This window comes from Pogona vitticeps, chromosome 4 (assembly GCF_051106095.1).
Source record: "Pogona vitticeps strain Pit_001003342236 chromosome 4, PviZW2.1, whole genome shotgun sequence".
Taxonomy (NCBI): Eukaryota; Metazoa; Chordata; class Lepidosauria; order Squamata; family Agamidae; genus Pogona; species Pogona vitticeps.
The window spans coordinates 87,075,166-87,094,139 of NC_135786.1; the positions used below are offsets into that span (position 1 = coordinate 87,075,166).

At 39.3% G+C, this 18,974-nt stretch overlaps 1 protein-coding gene across 1 annotated transcript; it reads right to left on the minus strand.

Annotated features, from left to right (window-relative positions):
- Window positions 1-672: 672 nt before the first annotated feature.
- Window positions 673-13,547, minus strand: LOC110079741 (uricase). Its single transcript, XM_078393064.1, has 8 exons — window positions 13,515-13,547; window positions 11,201-11,419; window positions 9,481-9,597; window positions 9,139-9,217; window positions 6,557-6,746; window positions 4,712-4,835; window positions 3,359-3,442; window positions 673-1,683 (listed from the first exon to the last, which is right to left on the minus strand). Exons 1-8 carry the CDS (start codon window positions 13,545-13,547, stop codon window positions 1,540-1,542), a joined length of 990 nt encoding a protein of 329 aa, XP_078249190.1. The 3' UTR covers window positions 673-1,539.
- Between the last annotated feature and the right edge of the window lie 5,427 nt (window positions 13,548-18,974).

The window sequence follows — 18,974 nt, forward strand, 5'->3', positions numbered from 1 at the left end:
GGAAAATTTACATTTTTAGAGTACAACTTCCAGAAACCCCCAATCCAGCATCAAGAGGAGGGGGGGGAATGTTTTGGATGGACTTCTGCTCTTGTTCAAAGAAGGCAGTTCTCAGTTATGTTCTGTTTTATCATTTATTTATTTTTATTGCCAGTACTGATACATGCTTTGGTTTTTAAATATGTTTACTTATAAATCCAGACACTATTAATTGGGGGAAAATAGGTTGAAATTTATTAAAGAAGATCTACTTAGGTCTACAAAGATAGCTCAAAGGTACCTTCACCATGCCTTACAACCAATGATATAAGCAGACATACAGCAGCTCTTTGCTTACCCACCTATGATACAGATTTCTGTACCAGAAGAGCAGAATGCTAGAATAGGATACTCATCATCATGTTACCGAAATTGCAATCTGCCAACATTAACGTCATTACTATTATGACCAAGCTAACACCATATATGCAGAATGCCATGCTACTACTATTCATTACATTTAGCAGATAAATAGGCCTTATGTATACATAATTTATTAAACAGGAAAAACTTCAGATCCCCAGTCAGCAGGGCTCAGTGTAACGTAGCTCCTTTGGAAATCAAGCAATCGGAACTGTGAGATTGCACATAATGGCTGAAATCCTAAAGGCATACATTTTTACTCTGCAAACCAGATGACATCATAATCTGATGATAGATACTTTTAATTTACTTATATTTAAAATGTCCTATTCCTCCTCCCACTTCAGGTCTTGAGCCTCCCTAGAGATCCCTTTTGCCCTAGGGACGTTTTTGGGCACCGGGGACAGGGAGGAGCCTCAGTACTAGAAAATTGCTACTTGTGATGCCAAACTGGCACCTCCAGCAGTGATCCAGTGGGAATTTTCCAATATTAAAAGCTACCCCTACCATCCCAAAGGCTTTCCTAGGGCAAAATGGATCCCTAGGCAGCCTCGGCATCTTGAAGCGGGGGACATAGGGCATTATTAATTTAAATAAAGTTATCAGTTGTGAGTTGATGACATCATCCATCCTGCACAGTATACATTTGTGCCACCAGGATTGCAGCCATTGTCACAATATAAACAAAAATAATATTTTAATGGTAACCCACCAAGAGGCTACTCAAAATTGAAAAAACTGTACATGGTAAGTCCTGTTTTTCAGGAAGCCTGCAAAATCATTAGGATATATCCAAACGCAGTCATGCTTAGAACAAACCCAATGAAATCAACTGGATTCAAGCTACTCGTGACTAACCTTAGACCTATTAATTTCAACAATAAGTCTGGTTGTGCCTGGTTTCAACCCATTGTCTTCTGGTGGGTTACTTTTCACTCTGATTTTCAAAAGGAACAGAAAGAAATTCATCATGCTGTTAGCATATGATTTCCTTTAGGCTACCTTTGAAAATGTTACTTCTAATTGCACATTGAGCTAGCGGGATATCAAGAAAAGTGCAGAGTAAATAATGCATGCTCAGATAATATATTTTAATTTTTTTGCTCAAGGTGATGTTCTCACGAGGGAGTTGGCTTTTTAGTTCACCCTACGGCCAGACTTCCATCCCACAGAGTGACAAGGCTTGCATTCTAGCGGAGTGTGGCACTCTGTTTCTGAATCCTTTTTCCTGCGCAGTGTAGATGCACAAGCACCAAATGGCATATCTATAGGCATAAAGATCTGTACATTAAAAAAAAAAAGCAAACACATGAGAATGGCTGGTCTCTCACTTTAGTGCCAACAATTGACTTAAAAGAACATTTATCTGGTCTTCTTTGGACATAGCTATACCACAGATTTAAATTGGTTTGGCAGCTTCTTTTTGTTCTTAGGAATAAATTTTATGTAAAGAACTAGAAGGTCTGGCTCCAAATACTGTAATGGGTACCCCATCAATAGGATCAAATGGTCATTTCCAGATTTCTCTCGGAGCCATAGCTACTGAAATGGTATAAAGCCAAAAGTAATATAGATGGAGGTTTGGCAAAAATATTCTTAATTTAAAACCACAGTTCTAGTTCCCTGGAGGATTCATATCCTTGGGGCTTTGTGCTAAAAGAACATGTTTCAGGACAGATTTGCAAACTGGTAAAATGTGGTGAAGTTCTCATTTTTTCAGGACCAAGCTTCATCCAACAGGGAGTTTTGGGTTGTGAGCCTTTTTTTTTCCTGCAAGGAAATGTGGCCTGTACCAGCTTACATTAAAATGCAGATCCAACAAATTTCTCGCCCATTTATTGTTTTCACAATTATTAATTTAGAAGAAGAAGAAATGATGCTGGAAGCAGCCATGAACTGATCTCTGTCTTATTACATGCTTACAATTCCAGATTAGAGACAGGCAATAATTATTTTCAGAAAAATTAAAATAGGACAAAGTGTGCTTATGCTATGACAATCACCACAGTTACCATGACATTTTCAGCTGTCCTAAAACCCAATCAGTCTCCTGCCTTAAGCTTGTTTTTGACGCTAGGGAGCTACCTTTGGTATAAAATGGAAGTCTTTCCACAACAGTTCATAGAACTCTCATAGAAATATTGAATGTGTCAGGATCCTGAGGATCATTTGTTGGAGACCTTCTCTGTGAGAAGATCCAGTGACCTCTTAAACAAGGTACAGTTTGTACTATTGATGTGCTCTGAGACTGTGTTCAATGTTTCTTCCTCTCCTCTCTAAATATTTCCACAGTGAAATGTTCTCAGATGTAGAGTATTAAATTTTCTATATATGGCTGCATTTATCTATAAGAGAAAAACCAGTTTCATGTAGACAGTTAAAAGAAAAAACTATTCAAATAAAGATTAACTGGCTCCAATTAATTCATATAAACATTTTCGCAACTCAGTTGTGTAATACCTCCAGTCTTATTAGAGCACTTACAATACTTATTATATGAAAGACAATTTTAATTTAAAAAAGAGAATTGATCTCATTATTTATAAGAATATTAATGTGCAACAAGATACAGTACTTATATTGGAGTTGTGATGTGTTGGGAAACAAATCTAAATCTTAATATATCAGAAGAATACTGGGCAAAAATATGGACCATGCAGCTTTATAAATCATTATTGGCCAAGTCTAACAAATGTTTTAAAAAGTTCTAAAAGAAAGTTTTTAAAACAGTTCATAAATGTCAATTGTCACTCATAAAACTAAATAAAATTAACAAGGATATATCAAACACATTTTGGAGAAAATAAGGTTCAAAGGGGTCATTTGAACATATGTGGATCTCCTGTCTGAAGGTCAAATCATTCTGGCCATAACAATAGATTTTCTGAAGAATTGTCAACAGAATTAAAAAAAAAAAGTCTGGCCCACTGAATAGAAGAGAAATGAATTTCATCACCTCCTTGTCATTGCATAAGCCGAGAGCTGACAGATCTGCCTCTAAGTTGTGGATGTTGGATAAGATCACTTCCACCTCTGCAATCTGAAAAGACAAAAGAAAAAGAAAACCATGCGCGCGTGCACATACACACACACACACACACACACACACATTTAGGGGCCACAAGAATCTTACACACTGTTTAAAAGCATATTTATACAGGTCACCTCAGGCCTTTAGCAGGAACCTCTGCTTCTCCACTCCCTTCCTTGTAATGTCCAGGGAATCAAAGCATGATCAGTATGAGACCTTGCCCCTCTCCTGCTCTTGCGACTCAGTTTGGGCCTTCTTTAAATTGGAAGTTTCCTTCGATCCCCAGAAGGGCCCAAAATCTAATTGAAAATTCCTGCTGAAGGAAGGTGGGGAGGCTACTGTATTTTCGCCAATTGCCCCTTCCCTCTCTAAGCTCCAACATCACTTCCCAAACTTCTGGAGGACTGACTGTTCTGGAACAATAGTTTTGTTGCCAACGTGAGCTGAAAACAGAGGGGGAAAGATGCAGAACTGCCTTCACCACTATCCTGCTAGTCACAGTGCTCCATGAGCAACGTTTTGCTCATAGGGAGACTGGCTCCAACTTTATATTTTTGCTTTTGGCTTGCTTGCTTATTTTGTATGCATGTTTTTTAAATTAATAGTTTATAGTAATATTTTATTTGGTTTGTCACCTTCAGGGTTTTTTTCTAGTAGAAAGCCAGGCAAATTGAAAGGGAGGGAGGTACATTTGTGATGCCCTTTTGAGGTTTCTCATACATATAACTTTTAGAGGAAAATTGCTGTAAATTACAAAATCTCTGTAGATGTTACCTTTTCCACACTGAGTCACATGACTTGGTATGCAACAGAAATGCGAATAGCAGTGTTTTTCAACCTAGGAGTCATGACTGCGCAAGAAGGTTGCAAAGTGTTTTCTGGCAGGGGGTTTTCCACAAGTTGTCTTATATGTGTTGTCAGCCTTGTTAAATAATTTTTTCCCTTGACCTTTCAGAGCAGGATAAAGAACCTTCTACTTTCTGAGAAAGGATGACTTTACCTCATTAAAAATGACCTTTTATACACACATGGATTGGGGAGGGCCACAGGTTACTTGGTTATAATAAAAGGGGGTCACAACTTGGAAAAGGTTGGGAACCATTACCTACAGAGATTTTTTACCTTATGGCAATTTGCCTCTAAAAGTTACACTGTTTGTGTAACTGAGCAACAGGATTTCAACCAATAAAGTCTGGTCATCTGCTCAGCTGTCAGCTTTGGAAGCCATCCTCAAAACTACAGTTTACATAATGTTCATAAAAAAAGAATAATACTGACCTCTTTAATTTCATTCAGTATGTATTCCTGTATGCAGTTGACCGTCTTCTGATAAGAAGGTGAATAATGGCCCGTTTCAGGTGGCCCAGCAAAGGCATCCAGGACACACCCATGTGCAGTTCTCCTTCAAAGGAATGAGTAATGGTTATTATAATCCAAAGACATGCAACAGATGCTCTTTGGCCACAATCTGGCCCACAAGTGATAGTGACAGTGCAAGATAAACATATATAAATAATACTGGGGGACGGAGGAATGGCACTGCATCCACAGTACTGTTCATGAGCTTTAAAAAAAGTAGCTAGATGAATGTTCTCCTGTGTAGTGAGGGAAAGCACACCCACCACCTTAGCAACCAAAAATCAACAAAAAGTTTCACAATATAGCAGCAGCATTACTAGTACAAGTTTGACAAGATGTGTTCTCCCATCAACACAGATGCACAGCTTTGAAAGAAGTGGAAATAAGATGGGAAGATTGACAAATGAGTATGGAGAGAAGAGATAGAGTTAACTATGCTACCCAACCATAGCAGCATCCCAAACAGTATTGCAAAGGGGAGTTCCTGCAATACAAGTTTGTTTTTTCTCCCACTTACAAAATGCTTCATCTGAGCGTTCAGAAAATGTGATGTTCCCAAATGCATGGCTTTGAAGGAAGATGTGTTGTGTGCACAGCTAAAAGTAGCAACCAAAAAGTAAACAAATGCACACTTATCACACTCAAAACCCCTAAGGAAGAAAGATAGTGTTTTCACCACCATGCTTAGGATTTGTATCCTTCCAAATGTCAGGGAAAGGTCTGTTCCAATTGTTCAGTCCTTTGAAAAAATCTAAGCTTAAAAATAGCTGACTGGTAGTAAGATTAATGCTCAAAATACACTCTATGTCATATACATAACATGCAGGAAAGGATCGTTTTATTACTATTGTGGCTCCGATTGTGTCAGGACTAGTGTGCCTGAATGAGGGTGATATAAATCTATATACACACAGGTGCAATAGTTAAAAATATATGTGCTGGTCACAATCAAAAGTGGGGCTGCAGATTCTTAATCAGTTTTTAAAATGTGACATTTAGCTGCATGCTATTGTCACTATTTTACTAGTAGTATCAAAAAACCTGTTGCATGATGTAAGCCAAGTCATACGTTTTGGTCCATTCCTCATCAGTAAATAAAGAATCCCTGCTACAATTTTCAGTAGGGGCATTCCTGTACTGAGCCAGCATCTGCCCCTGAGAATTGCAATGGGGGCTCTTTATTTACCAGCAAGGAATGGACTGAAACTTACAACTTTGCTTGCATTGCATAACAGGAATGTTGCCACTGAATGGATTGCTAAAGAGTAAGTCAACATGTGAATAAATTCCGTTGATTCAATAAGCTGACTCTAGTCAGGACTCGCAACAGGATACTAGACTATGCTTTTTTAACATTGTGTGTGTGTGGTTTGATTGTAAGCCACAAAGAAAACAAGCCAGTGACTGAATATGTGCTCTAGGGCAGTGGTCTCCAACCTTGGGCCTCCAGATGTTCTTGGACTCCATCTCCCAGAAGCCTTCCCCATCACCTCTGCTGGCCAGGATTTCTGGGAATTGAAGTCCAAAAACATCTGGAGGCCCAAGGTTGGGGACCACTGCTCTAGGGGCAGGAGGTAGGGAGTTATCTGGTCCTGCAAAATAGGCCATCTCTTAGCAATCCCCTTAGCATGTGACCTCAGGTAAAAAAACAACTTCCCTTATCCTATCCATCACTGTGATTTCCATTCTAGTAGCTCCAGTATAGATCAATCATGCCAGTCATTAGATAGGAAAGGGGCCGCATGTCAGAGGTTTTCACTTTACCATACAGCATCATAATCAATCCCTTCCGAGCATGGCAAATAGCACCACTTGACTAGTGTTTCTACTGATAGCACTCGTTCGTTCCTTTCTGGAAGTGTGGTATATTTATCCTTGAAGAAGCCTTGAAATCCAGACATGGTAGTTTTCATAAGTTTCAGATCTTTAATGCCAGAGAAAACAATGGGAGTACCTGGAGTCCGAGAGAGATTAGAAGACAGAAACGTCAATTCCTTTCATTAATAAATAATTTCACTTGGACTAGTGACTACCTGGTGTGGTGTAGTGATATAATGACAGACTAGGACTCTAGGGACCAAGGTTCGAAACCCAACTTGGCCATGGAAATTCTCTGGGAGAATAGAACTGGTAAAGTTGTTCCTTAAATATCTCACTTACCTTGAAGGCCCTATTAGGTTCACTGTAAGTCTGCTCTGTCTTGACAGCACATAACTAAGGAAGTGAAAGCTATTCTATATCTCTAAGCTTCCTCCTCAAGGTGCAGCGATATTTGAAGATAAATATGCTGTGTAATTCTATATATATCAGGTAAGTCAAGTTCCACAGGACCTCTTCTTGGTTAGGCAAATTTATTTATTTATTTATTCAATTTATATGCCGCCCACACTGCCCAGAGGTAATGAGGGATAGCAGCCCTAAAGTGTTTTTTGTTGTTTGGAAAATGAGAGAATGAGGAAGATTTGGGTTTGAAGTGGAATACATTTTACAGTGGTGCCTCGCAAGATGATTTTAATTCGTTCCGTGAAAATTGTGGTCTTGCGAAAAAAAATCATCTTGCGAGGTTCCCTATGCATTGGTCTCAAAAAAAAGTCTTGCGAAGCATTGGTTAAAAAAAAAAAGTCTTGCGACACATCGATCTAAAAAAAAAGTCTTGTGAAGCACGGTCATAGAAAAAAACGTCTTGCGGGGCACCATAGTGATTGCAAAAACCAATCGTCTTGCCAGTTTTTCATCCCACAAGGCAATCGTCTAGCGAAGCACCACTGTATTTCACTCTGGTTTTAAATTCTAGGCTGATGTGAGTGCTTCCATGTCTCTCTCTTTCTCTCTGTGTGTGTTTTATTAAATCTTAAGCAGTACTTATTTTATACATGTATGAGAAAGGGAGAGAGAGAGAGAAGTCAAATATGGCAAAGAAAGTTATATTAGAATATTTTCTGGATACAATAAAATATTTAGTCTCTGAAGGATATGATGCCATGTATTCCCCCCCGATTTCCTGCAAATCAGATGACTGTGTGTTACTTGCTGAGTTATTCTCATGGATCTGTAGGAGTGTGTCATGAGTGAAAGCTGATAACAAAAATATAACAGCTATCTCAGAAACCCAATGCATGTGGGAAAATATTTATATACACCCTCAGCATACCATGGCTGTTTTACAAATAACACTTGTAGTACTGCAGTGTTGTAAACAACTAAGAACCTGGTGCACAAACCAAAAATGAGAGCGAGGGCCAAGGTGTGCTGGTATGGTCGATCATGTTCTGGGCCTGGACTGGGATGGCTTGCTTTCAGACATCTCTGCTGCTTCTGTGTAGCTCCATGGAAAATCTTGACCATCACTAACCATCACAGACCAAACCAGACAATACAAGTAGGATATCCTTGAAAGCATAAGGATATCCTCTGTGGCTTCTATTTCTTCTAGCATGACCTTTCTTTCGTTCTTTGCACATGTTGCATATTAGCTCGCTCTTATTTTGTTTTGTTATCACTGTGAGTTAAACAAGGGCTTCTTTTAGAAATCCAATTGTTTAGTCACAGAATGTTGAAGGAGTTACACCCCTAATTAGAGGGGAAATATGCTATTGGCTTCTAAATGTGAATCTGTTCTTAGAAGTTCTATGGTCTTGTAGGCTGCCTTTGGTACATTTGGCTGGGAGGGACCTTTCTGGGCTGGGGTGACTGTCAATCTATCCAGCACTAACCAATAATTCCTTTCCGGCCTCTGAATTCAAAAAGAATCACGCCTCTCTGCTCAGAGCTTCTTTTCCTCTCCTTAGTCTATTGGAAGTTGTGAGTCAGTTGAGGCCTCTTCTAAAAAGTCAAGCAGCCATGTTTGTTCCCAGTTTGCTGACTGATCTGTTCAACGGTAAGTGAATGAAACATTTTTATTTTTTTTTCTCCAACTAATGTTGCAGAGTGAGTTATTGAGAGTGTAAGTGCCAGTTGATGGGGAAAAAAAGAGGTGGACTATTGTGGTAAGCTTGAAGCTTACCATAATAGTCTGCTCTGTGAATCCCTTATACTTCTGCTGTGCAGCTAGATGAGTTTAACCAAAATTCAAGACTCTGCAACAGCTTGCACCTCATACATTTGGAACCTAACTCTGACCTACTTTGAAAGGTTAACACTCCCTCGGAGGAAGTGCAAAGTTCTAACTTGCTTTTTTGTGTTCAATATGGCCATCCGGAATATATTTCTCTTCTCTTCAGGCTCAGGTAAACAGAAACAGGAAAGGTTCCTTCTCACTTTTTAACATAAAGACTTCATCAACAACTGTAGATAACCTTCTTTGATTAAACATAAAATTACCGAAAGAGTGGAAAAGATTATCTTACCGTCCCGAGTCTGTTCCACTTCACAAAATCTAATTCCTTCAGAGCTATACATAAACGCATGGACATGCGGGATACAATCCTAGAGATAAAGAATGAGAGACATGGGTGAATAAGATTGCTTTGCGTTGTGCTGGGAATTTTAAGATATCCAAGGAAGCAACAGAGCTGTCAGAAACAAGCATATTATAAATATTAAGTGTGCTTCAGTGTCCTACCAAATCCAATCCTGCCTCCTATATGTAGATTTCACTCTCTCCTTAGATTTCCACCTATGTACAGGAAACAAATGCCAAGATGCACAAACTCACTGAGGGCCAGATACTGTATCTAAGTATGTTGTACCTTCTGCAGGCGCTGCCAGGGAGCCTCCTGGATAAAAGCATTGCAGTATATGACATGGCAAAAGGATGTAACGAAGTGTTCACAGATGCGAAGCCCAAACTCCTCTATTGTTTTAATCTAGGAAGAAGAACAATAGATTAGATGTTATCTGTGTCTGTCTCATGGTAGTTTCAATTCATTACAAATGTTTTGACTGTGATTTGTTGATTTATTCTGCCCAACAACAGAGGTTAACAAAAAGAGAAAGGAATATAATAACACAGTAAAAAAAACAGCAACACAGGAAAGCTATAAAACAGCTAAAGAATGTATACATTTCACTTTCAAAACTATTTTTAGTCTGTTCATAGGGAATATTTTGTTTTGTGAATTTCTTACATAACATTTTAAGATCTTGGCGATCAAGACATCATTTATACATACAGTATTTTAATAGATAAATCAAATGTCTGCTGGGGTGAGGGAATAATCCTTTTTAAAAAAATAATACATGCGTACTGTATTCCCATAAATGGGATAAAAATCTTTGAAGAATGATGTCCAAAATCCTGTTCAGGTTTTGTGCACCTATAAGGTCAATTGCACCATGTTTTCCCCCTCTCTGAAGCACCCCTCCACATAATAGCTGACACAACCAATAAGTTCTTGCCCATGTGGAAGAAGAAGAGCATGCTGGAGGGGGGGAAATTGCTTATACAGTACTATCATGTAAGTGTTTCTAACTTCGAAGCTATTTGTACACTTCAAAAAGATCTACCAGTTGTAAATGAATCATAGCTCTGACAAGTTTCACTTCTAGACTTGCCGTAGCTGAAAAATGTTTAAGACTGCATACCATAGTACTTCTCCTCTGCAAGAAGGAAACATTTACTGTACCAATCTTGCTATCCTCATTTGAAGAGACCTGGAGATCTTTAAACTTGCCCACCATTTGTTGCATAGTTAATTGACCTTCATAAAGGTACTTCCTCACCATGGACAGAATCCTGCTCATTTTGACTACTCCTGCAAGAGCCCATTGCCCAAAAGGTAGGACAGTTTCTGGGCTTGTCCAAGGAGGTATTACTGGATGCCAACATCTAATGCATATTTGGAAGCCGTCCAGATGCTCATGCAATGGATCATTTCACGAGAAAAAAATAACAAACACGATTCTGCCCCAATGATTTTGGAATTTCTCTTGTGAACTATCATGGCCTATTTCATTTTATGAAGAGGCTTTATATTACTTTTTCAGTAGAATGTTTATCATTGAGCCTCCACCAGAGCCTACAGTATCTGCCAGAGCTGCAGTCCATGAAAATCTAGGCTAAATAAAACTTGTTAAGGCATAATCCTATTTGTTTCTTCTGATCATGCCATAGTCCATTGCATGACCAGCTAGGCTCTTGCACCACAGACCACTGTATGAGGAGAAGAAATAGGATTTTGCCCTTAGTCTTAATGCTGCATCTTTGTTGCTGTGTTTGCCAACTCATGTAGTTCAGCCTTTAGCCAAGAGTATGATATATGAACCCATCTTTGTTCAAAATTGTTCCTCTCTCATCTTCAGTTCATCTCTCTTTTTCTTCTACACCAACCCATATTTTTTAATCTTCCCAAACCCTCTCATTTTTTTTGCCAGATGTCTGATATTGTAATGGATGGGGAAGAGAACAATGGAACAGACTAAGAAAATATTAAGCTATAAAAGACTAAAAACAATTGTTTTAACACATACCCCATGGCATTTGGCCAATGCTTGAATCGTATTCTTTATGGTATCTGTAGGGATGACTTGACAATTGTCAGCATGCAGGTATTCATTCACGGAGTCCAGCCTGAGATGAACGGACATTTCCAGGTCTTTAATGCAGTGTACCTTTCCTTCCCGTTTAATACACATCAGTCTCACAGCATTCTTTCCATATTCCGAATTCACGTATTCCACATCCTTAGACTGTAATTAAAGAACAAGCACATAGTCTTACTCAAAACAAGTCAACGTTGTGAAACTGAGGAGATTAAATGAGCCTGCAACTCCCCCTATATGTGGTTAAAATTATCCTGTCTCGTTTCTGAGGACAGTCAAATCCCAAACATGCCAGACTTACAGATGAATCTAGCACAGTCTTTAGATACAGATTTCAGTGAGCTTTGCCTGCTCAACTGGAATTTACTAACACCTTTTTGTCTCCAATCAGCTACAAATTCAACCAGTTTAAAGGCACTGTAGGATGACTGTTTACTCTCTCTCCACATTCCCTATAAACACATTATTTGGGTATTTAATATTTACACAACTGTGTGTGTGCCCCCACACTGTTCCTGCCCAGAGTGTGGGAGACGTGAAATATGTATGTAGCCACCCTGCACAGTTTGAAAAATCTACCTTTTTTGGAAGACAACTCCCAGTGGTTGGACTGGCTAGGGGATTTGGGGACTTGCAGTCCAAAACAGTGACAGTTTCGAGCTCTGGTTATAGGTGTAGATCAGGCTCCTCACTTCAGAATTTCTTCCCCAAATCAGAGACTTTTGGAGGTGACTGGCTGGAAATCAGCTTATAATTAAGAAGATGTAGGTCTTTGTATGAGATGTAGATAGAGAAGGACATATTTGGGTGTCCTAGACTGTCCTTTATTTGACCTGTACTGAACTTCCTTCAGCTACAAATTACAGTTCTTAAGGTTGTTGATTCTCACATATTTTCTTGCAGTCGCTCTCAGGAGACATCATGTCTTTGTTTTCAAGATATGAAGGGGGCAGCCTTAGTTTCTGACTTCTCCAGCTCAGCTAGGACAAGCACTTCTATTAACTTTCCTATCTCAAGTGTATTTCCATAATAAACACAAGCTTTCTTACTTCCTTAGCAAAAAGTTTGGATGTGAGTCCTTTACAAAGATGGAAGCATGCTCAAGTAATCGTTCTGAGTTTCAATGGGCTGACTCCACAATATAATGTTGCTTCAAGATTGTTTTGCTTATTCAGCAATATAGACAGGGTTACGCTAGGGAAGAACACAAGGGCAGGCCTGGCAAGTAGAAGCCTTGCCCTCTGCTTCAGGTGACTGGAACAACACAGGTCCCCTCCTCTTCAAACTGTGGCCCAAACTGTTTATAGCACAGCCCTTTCTTTTCTTTGTCCAGACACAACCCAAACATATAGATGAAAATGATAGAAAAATGACTGCTAATGATTGCTAGTGTAAAAAGGCAGGTATCTGGGTCACAGAACTAATTTTCCTCACAATCAGTTTCTATAATCCGTCGTCATCATCAACAACAACAAACAATGAGATTATTGTTTCTTACGTTTAATTAATTTAAGGCAATCATCATATAAAAATAGTACATTTAATATGCACGCCAGAATACGTAACATCAGCTGCTTCTCAATACTGTATGTTTTTGCAAAGTTGACGTCACCTGCTCATGCTCATATCACTGTTCTTTTAATGCAACAGTTGTTGAGGAGTGACATAAAGCATCACCCTTCATCCCTCCCCCCCCCCACCCTTGTTATGAGTCTGCCCAGGTGTTATGATCATCAGGAGAGGCCTTTCTCTGGGTCCCAGCACTTTCACAGGTGTGTTTGGTGGGGGGAAAAGAGAGGGCCTCCTCTGTTGCTGCTCCCAGACTTTGGAACCCCCTCCCAGAGGAAGCCAGGCTGGCCCCGAAGACCTTTCTCTTCAAGCATGCTTTTCCTGCATGAATGGCTTCCTCACTTTGGGGGGTGTTAATAGACAATATTGGCCACATAAACAAAAAATTTATACTAGCATTAAACAGCTTCCAATTATGAAACAAGTGAATGGCTTTTCACCTACTATATTGAACAGTTGCCATGTCCCTTAGATTAATACTGGCAGTGGTTTTTTTTAAATGTTGCAAAATGAATGGATGAATGAATAATCCTAGAACTGCAGAATATTGCCAGCAAGTTCAACCCGGTGTGCAGTAAACTCTCAAGTCCAAGTCATGCACAAATTAATATGTAATTACCTACATCACAGTGAAACCAACATCAAAGCTGTTATTCATTGCACCAAGCAATACCTCCAGTTTAGCAGTGTAGTTATTTATAGCCATACGCCCCCCTCCAACTTAATCATGCTTTAATAAATTGGAAAAAAATACCACATCATAATTAAGGGCAGAAACCAATATTATAGATAGCCTATCATTACACTTAAATGCAAGTGTTGTAGAGAAGTGACTACTGTATCATGTTTGAAAAGCCAGACTTTAAAGGAACCCGGTGCTTTTTGTCCTGAAGACCAATCACAGAACAAAGCAAGCTAATCTGCAAATTACAGGAGGTGAAAAATGCTCTTGCTGTGACTTTCACCTGCAGTCAACTTGTAAGAATTTTGCTTTCCTAGCGCTGGGCACTCCATAATGTGTATTTCTCCTCTGAGTTAATAGCCTTTGGTTTCAACATGACCTGAGCAAGGCTATTCTCCGTTTGATAAGATGAGAAAAATATGATTAAAAAATACAATTTCACAACACAATCTGTTTTGTACGGTTAGGGTGCTTAGACAATAAATAATTAGTGGAGACAGGACTGGCTGTAATTGTCCTGGCAAAGGAGCTTGAAAGACCTTGATCTCACAGGGCCCAATCCAATAGAGTAGTCCTATTGCATGAATGGGATTTATGAAGTCAACACTTTTATAAATCCTATTGTTCCAATGGGTCTGCTCTGCTGGAGACTAAGGATTGAATTGAGCTGAAAGGTTTCTTGCTGACTGTTCCCAATAAAAGCTCTTCCTTAAATCTTTTGAAGAGGATATATCTTCCCACCTCTTTTTCCCAAACTAAGAATAATACATTCTGTCATTCCTATCTGTCTATGAAATTAAATGAGACTGACTGTACCGTAGTTTTTTGGGTTTTTTTTTTTTTTTAAATTAGGGTAGAACCATAGAAGGGAGAGCTGAGCTTTGGACTTGGAAAGCATTTTGAGGGCTGCCTCTCTCTGGAAACCTGATAAAGACCAAATCTGATGTCTCTACGGAAATCAAATTTCATTGTCTGCTGTTGTGTTAAACAGTACCCCCATCTATTCTCAATCTATACATCTGCAAATAAATTCAAATGCCACAAAGTCCCAGTAATCTGTTTGCAAGAGAAATTTATTTCTTTGTTCTTTATTAGTCATAATTCTATCCTATAATTCTTTTGATGAGTTTAAGGTGCATGCATGGCTTTCCTTCTTCCTACTTTAGGCCCATAATAAGCCAGCAAAGTAGGTCAAATTGAGAAGGTGACTGGCCTAAGGTGACCCCATGGGTTTCATAGCTCAATGCTGATTTGAATTTAGATCTCTCAATGCTGAGTCAGCCACTATACCACTCTGGCTGTCTTAATTTAGATTAGATAAAACCCGGGCAAGTGTTATCCGGTCCCTGGATTTTTTTTTCCACTGCTCAGAGACTAGGAATAAACACTACCAATATACTTTGGTATAATTTGGGTTTATATTTTAAAATGTATTTATTTAGAATATTTATATTCCGCCCTATATCCTATGATCTCAAGGCAGAGTACAACTATAAAAATAACATTAAATAATTTAAAACCTTTTAAAATTGCCTACATTAAAAACCAACCACAGTAAAAGAGCCTCCACCATCTATGAAAGCTATGAACCTTAATCCCCGAAGGCCTTGGTATATAACCATGTTTTAACTTGATGCCTAAATGAAATTACAGTTGGCACCAGTTAAGCCTCTAAGTGGAGTTAATTCTTTCATTGAGGTGCTACAGCTGGATTGGAAAAATACACAACTCTGTGATTAGGGTCTGAATTTGCTAAAATAAAGGCTGTCATGTTTCTCTTTACTTTCACACTCTGCCTTGGCAGGATCCTTTTTGCTTCACTTGGGCTTTTGTTTCCAAAAACAGTAGTGAGTCCCTGCTCCATTCTGGGAACAACCTCATACCTACACACCTAAGATGGATGAATCCATTACATTTGTAATCTCCACCTCAATACTTAGTTGAAATGAAGATTCCATGCCTACAACATTTAACATAATTTTTGTACCTTTTCTCTTTGGTTGGTTGGTTTTCTGTCTAGTTATTTCTTTATTTTTTTTCCCCTTTCACCACCAATCCCAGTACCATCCTCCTTGCTTCTGTACCATTCACTCTGATGATGAGAACTAGCAGGCTTGCACGCTGTTCCGAGACACTTTGGTTGGTTCTAACACAACTATTATTGACCAGCAATCTGGGAAATCATACTAAAATTGACTGATTGGGATGATAAATGTCTGCTTTATATTGTACATCTGCCTTTACTTCCCATTGTATAATAGCAATATTTCTGCATCATAATTCAACATTTCTACCTGACTCACCCCAACCTTCACCTGAACACTCATAGCTGGTGGTTAGTTAAATAGCAACACATACAAATTAAATATGGATGTGTTTGTTTACATGTTTAACCACATTTTTTGGTGTCACTCTCTGTCTTCTAAAGAGGTTCCATTAAGGTGTTGTACCAAAGTCCTATATGTGTCAGCTGAATTGCACATAAAATGCTGAGTGTGTACTGTACATAAAAGTTTCCAGGCTAGAATCATCTCTTGTAGTACAGGTTTTTGGATGAAATTACTTGGCACCTCACCTACAGGTTTAGCTGCTTTCTAAAACTAATTTGTCTCCTAGGGAGGGTGGACAAGGCCAGCACCTCACCTTCAAGCACAGTGTTTGTGGGGCTGGGCAAATGGAGGCTGAATGTCCTGGGATAGTGTCAGTGGAGCCGCGTGAAATGTCACATCTTTCTTTGACAAATGATGATGTTTCTGTCTTCTTAGACTGATGCCTATTTCACATCAAGGTGATAAACCTACATTTGAGTTGCATCCTTTCAGCAATGCAGCAAAGGGTTTTACAGGGGTGAATGTGTCCGCCACCCCACCCACCGTACATATATATACATACATATTATCCTCACATAGAAATTTACTGCACTCTAATTTCTGCCATATAATTTTCTACATGGAAGGAATATTTTCTGTGTCCAAAACTACACAATCCAGAAAACTGGATGGAACCATTAGGAACTCTTGTCAAGGCACATGATGCAAGTTCTACTTCAGTTTCAAAATGGCATCTTATCCACACTTTTATCCTATCTGAAGTAGAGTGTGTCCCCAACTTTTACACCTTCCAGAAAGCTCCTCCAGAAGGAAAGCTTCAGGCAACTCACACACAGAGAAAGAGAGAGAGAGAGAGTAATGCAGACAAGTGCACACAAGTCATTCGAATCCTCTGGAGCTGCCTTCAGAACTTTGGACAAGGTGCCCCTTCAAGGCATCTCCAGCCCAAATTCTCAGCTTTATGGTCCCTACCTTTCTCTCTTCTCTCCATCTACATCCCCAGTCCCATCACTTTTGGGACCGTCACCTTCTAATGCACATTCCATGCATCTTTGTTTTGTGAGATCCAGCAATTCTTTACATTTGTGCACATTAAAACTGGGTTTTGTTGCTAGCAATGCCTGTTTGCAGTTAATCCACAGTAAATAACTTTATTCTGAATTACTGCAAAGCTGTACTTCCAGCCTTAGGGAAGGAAATGTGTACTTTGAAGGAACACTCTGTCCAGTGCACCCCAACTGCAGCCTAGAGTGGCACAGTGCAGACACACGGTTGCTCTGTTAAAAATGTTCAACAGTCCTCTATTAAAATTATCTCAAGGCCAAAATACCTCAGAGCAAATGTCAAAGAGAGGAGTTGCCTCCCTCAGAAACACTATTGAATATCATGGGCAACAGCTACAATGGCAGACACATGGCTATACAGAAAAAAGGCGAGATGGAAAATTACTGATAAAATGTATTTATCTGAGTGACAGAAAGAAATCACCAAGAGACATTGCAATATACCGTATATATTCCCTTTTGTTAATTACATGAGGAGTAAGTAAAATATTACCATTAATTTATCATGTACACTGGACTTCTTAATTTAATGAGTTATCTACTGTGCATCTATGAATATGATTGCATCTGCATTTGTAATAAGCATGTAACACCTAAAACAAAAATTTGCTAAGCAAAATTAAAAGATCCTTTATGAAGAAATAAACAATATAGATTCAGAACTGACACATAGAGGCTTTGATCTCAGGATGCCGACGGATTCAATGTTTCTTTCTCATCCACACCCACATAGACATTATCATACGGATTATAGAAAGAACTGAAAAATGCACATACCAGCACTAGGCTTTTAATCAACCTGGGTACAAAATGCTTGGCTTTGTAGTATCTATGAGAATGAGGTGGGAGAGAGGTTAATTCCTTGCTAGGAATTAATGATGCAAACACAAGATGACATGAATTGGTTGTTGGGAGCATGGACAGAGTTCTGACTCCTGTCCTCTGAAGATGCCGGCCACAGAGACTGGCGAAACGTCAGGAAGAACAATCTTCAGAACACGGCCAAACAGCCTGAAAAACCCACAACAACCATCAGATCCCGGCCGTGAAAGCCTTTGAGAATACATGACATGAATTACTTACCTTTATAAATGCAGTGTAGCTAACCTGAAATGCTATGGTGTGCATAGAGCTTGGATTTACACCTTGGCCAAGCAAATCAAGTGTAGGTGTGATCAGAGAGAGCTCACATTTTGGACAGCTTGTGGCACAGTCTGATGCAAGCTATTTTCCACTGATCAGACAACACGGAGGAGACAGCAAACCGGCCCAACCCTGCTCCAGGCCCAACATGGACTTTTTGGGTGCAATAGTAGGCCTATCCATTTTGGGGGCTGGGCTGGAGTGATTCCCGTATGCACAGAAAGGTCATTTTAAGGGAGATCATGCTCAGCTAAGTGACTCTGTCCAGTGTGATCAGATATAATCCTTTATCACTGTCTGATTGCACCCTAAATTACTTTTATGCCTCCTTTCCATTCAGAAGGGATGATGTCACTATTGTTGCCATCATTTTCATCATTTGTGAAAGCTTCTCAAAGCTCAGAACTAGGGCAAATTCATCTCTAGCACACAATAGGATCCTACCAGAATAGCTGGTGCAAAACTTGCCAACACATCACCTTCATAAAATGCACATACAGCCAGCAATTTAAAATGGATGAAACTAGTGCGTGCCCATCACAGCATATAATCATGAGAGACAAATGCATTACAACAAAGATTGTGATGTAAAATTAGTTTGGAAGAGAACTTCTCTCACATTTAACTTATTTTATGATGGAGCTGATGCCACTTATCTGTTGGCCCAGCACCAAGGCCTCAAAGGGTTCTTTGTATAATATAATTGAGGGCTCATGTATATAACCAAAGAAAGCTGTTTTGTGCTGCAAAAGTACTGGATGAAGCACAGGCTCCCTGGCCTGGTTCCCACATGCAAGTTCACTCTTTAACAACTGCAATATCAAACGGTGACATGAATGTCTGTCATCACCAAAGACAGGCAAAACTTGCACTGTGTTATCATCTTGCTCCTTTGTAAAACAATGCTTTGCAAT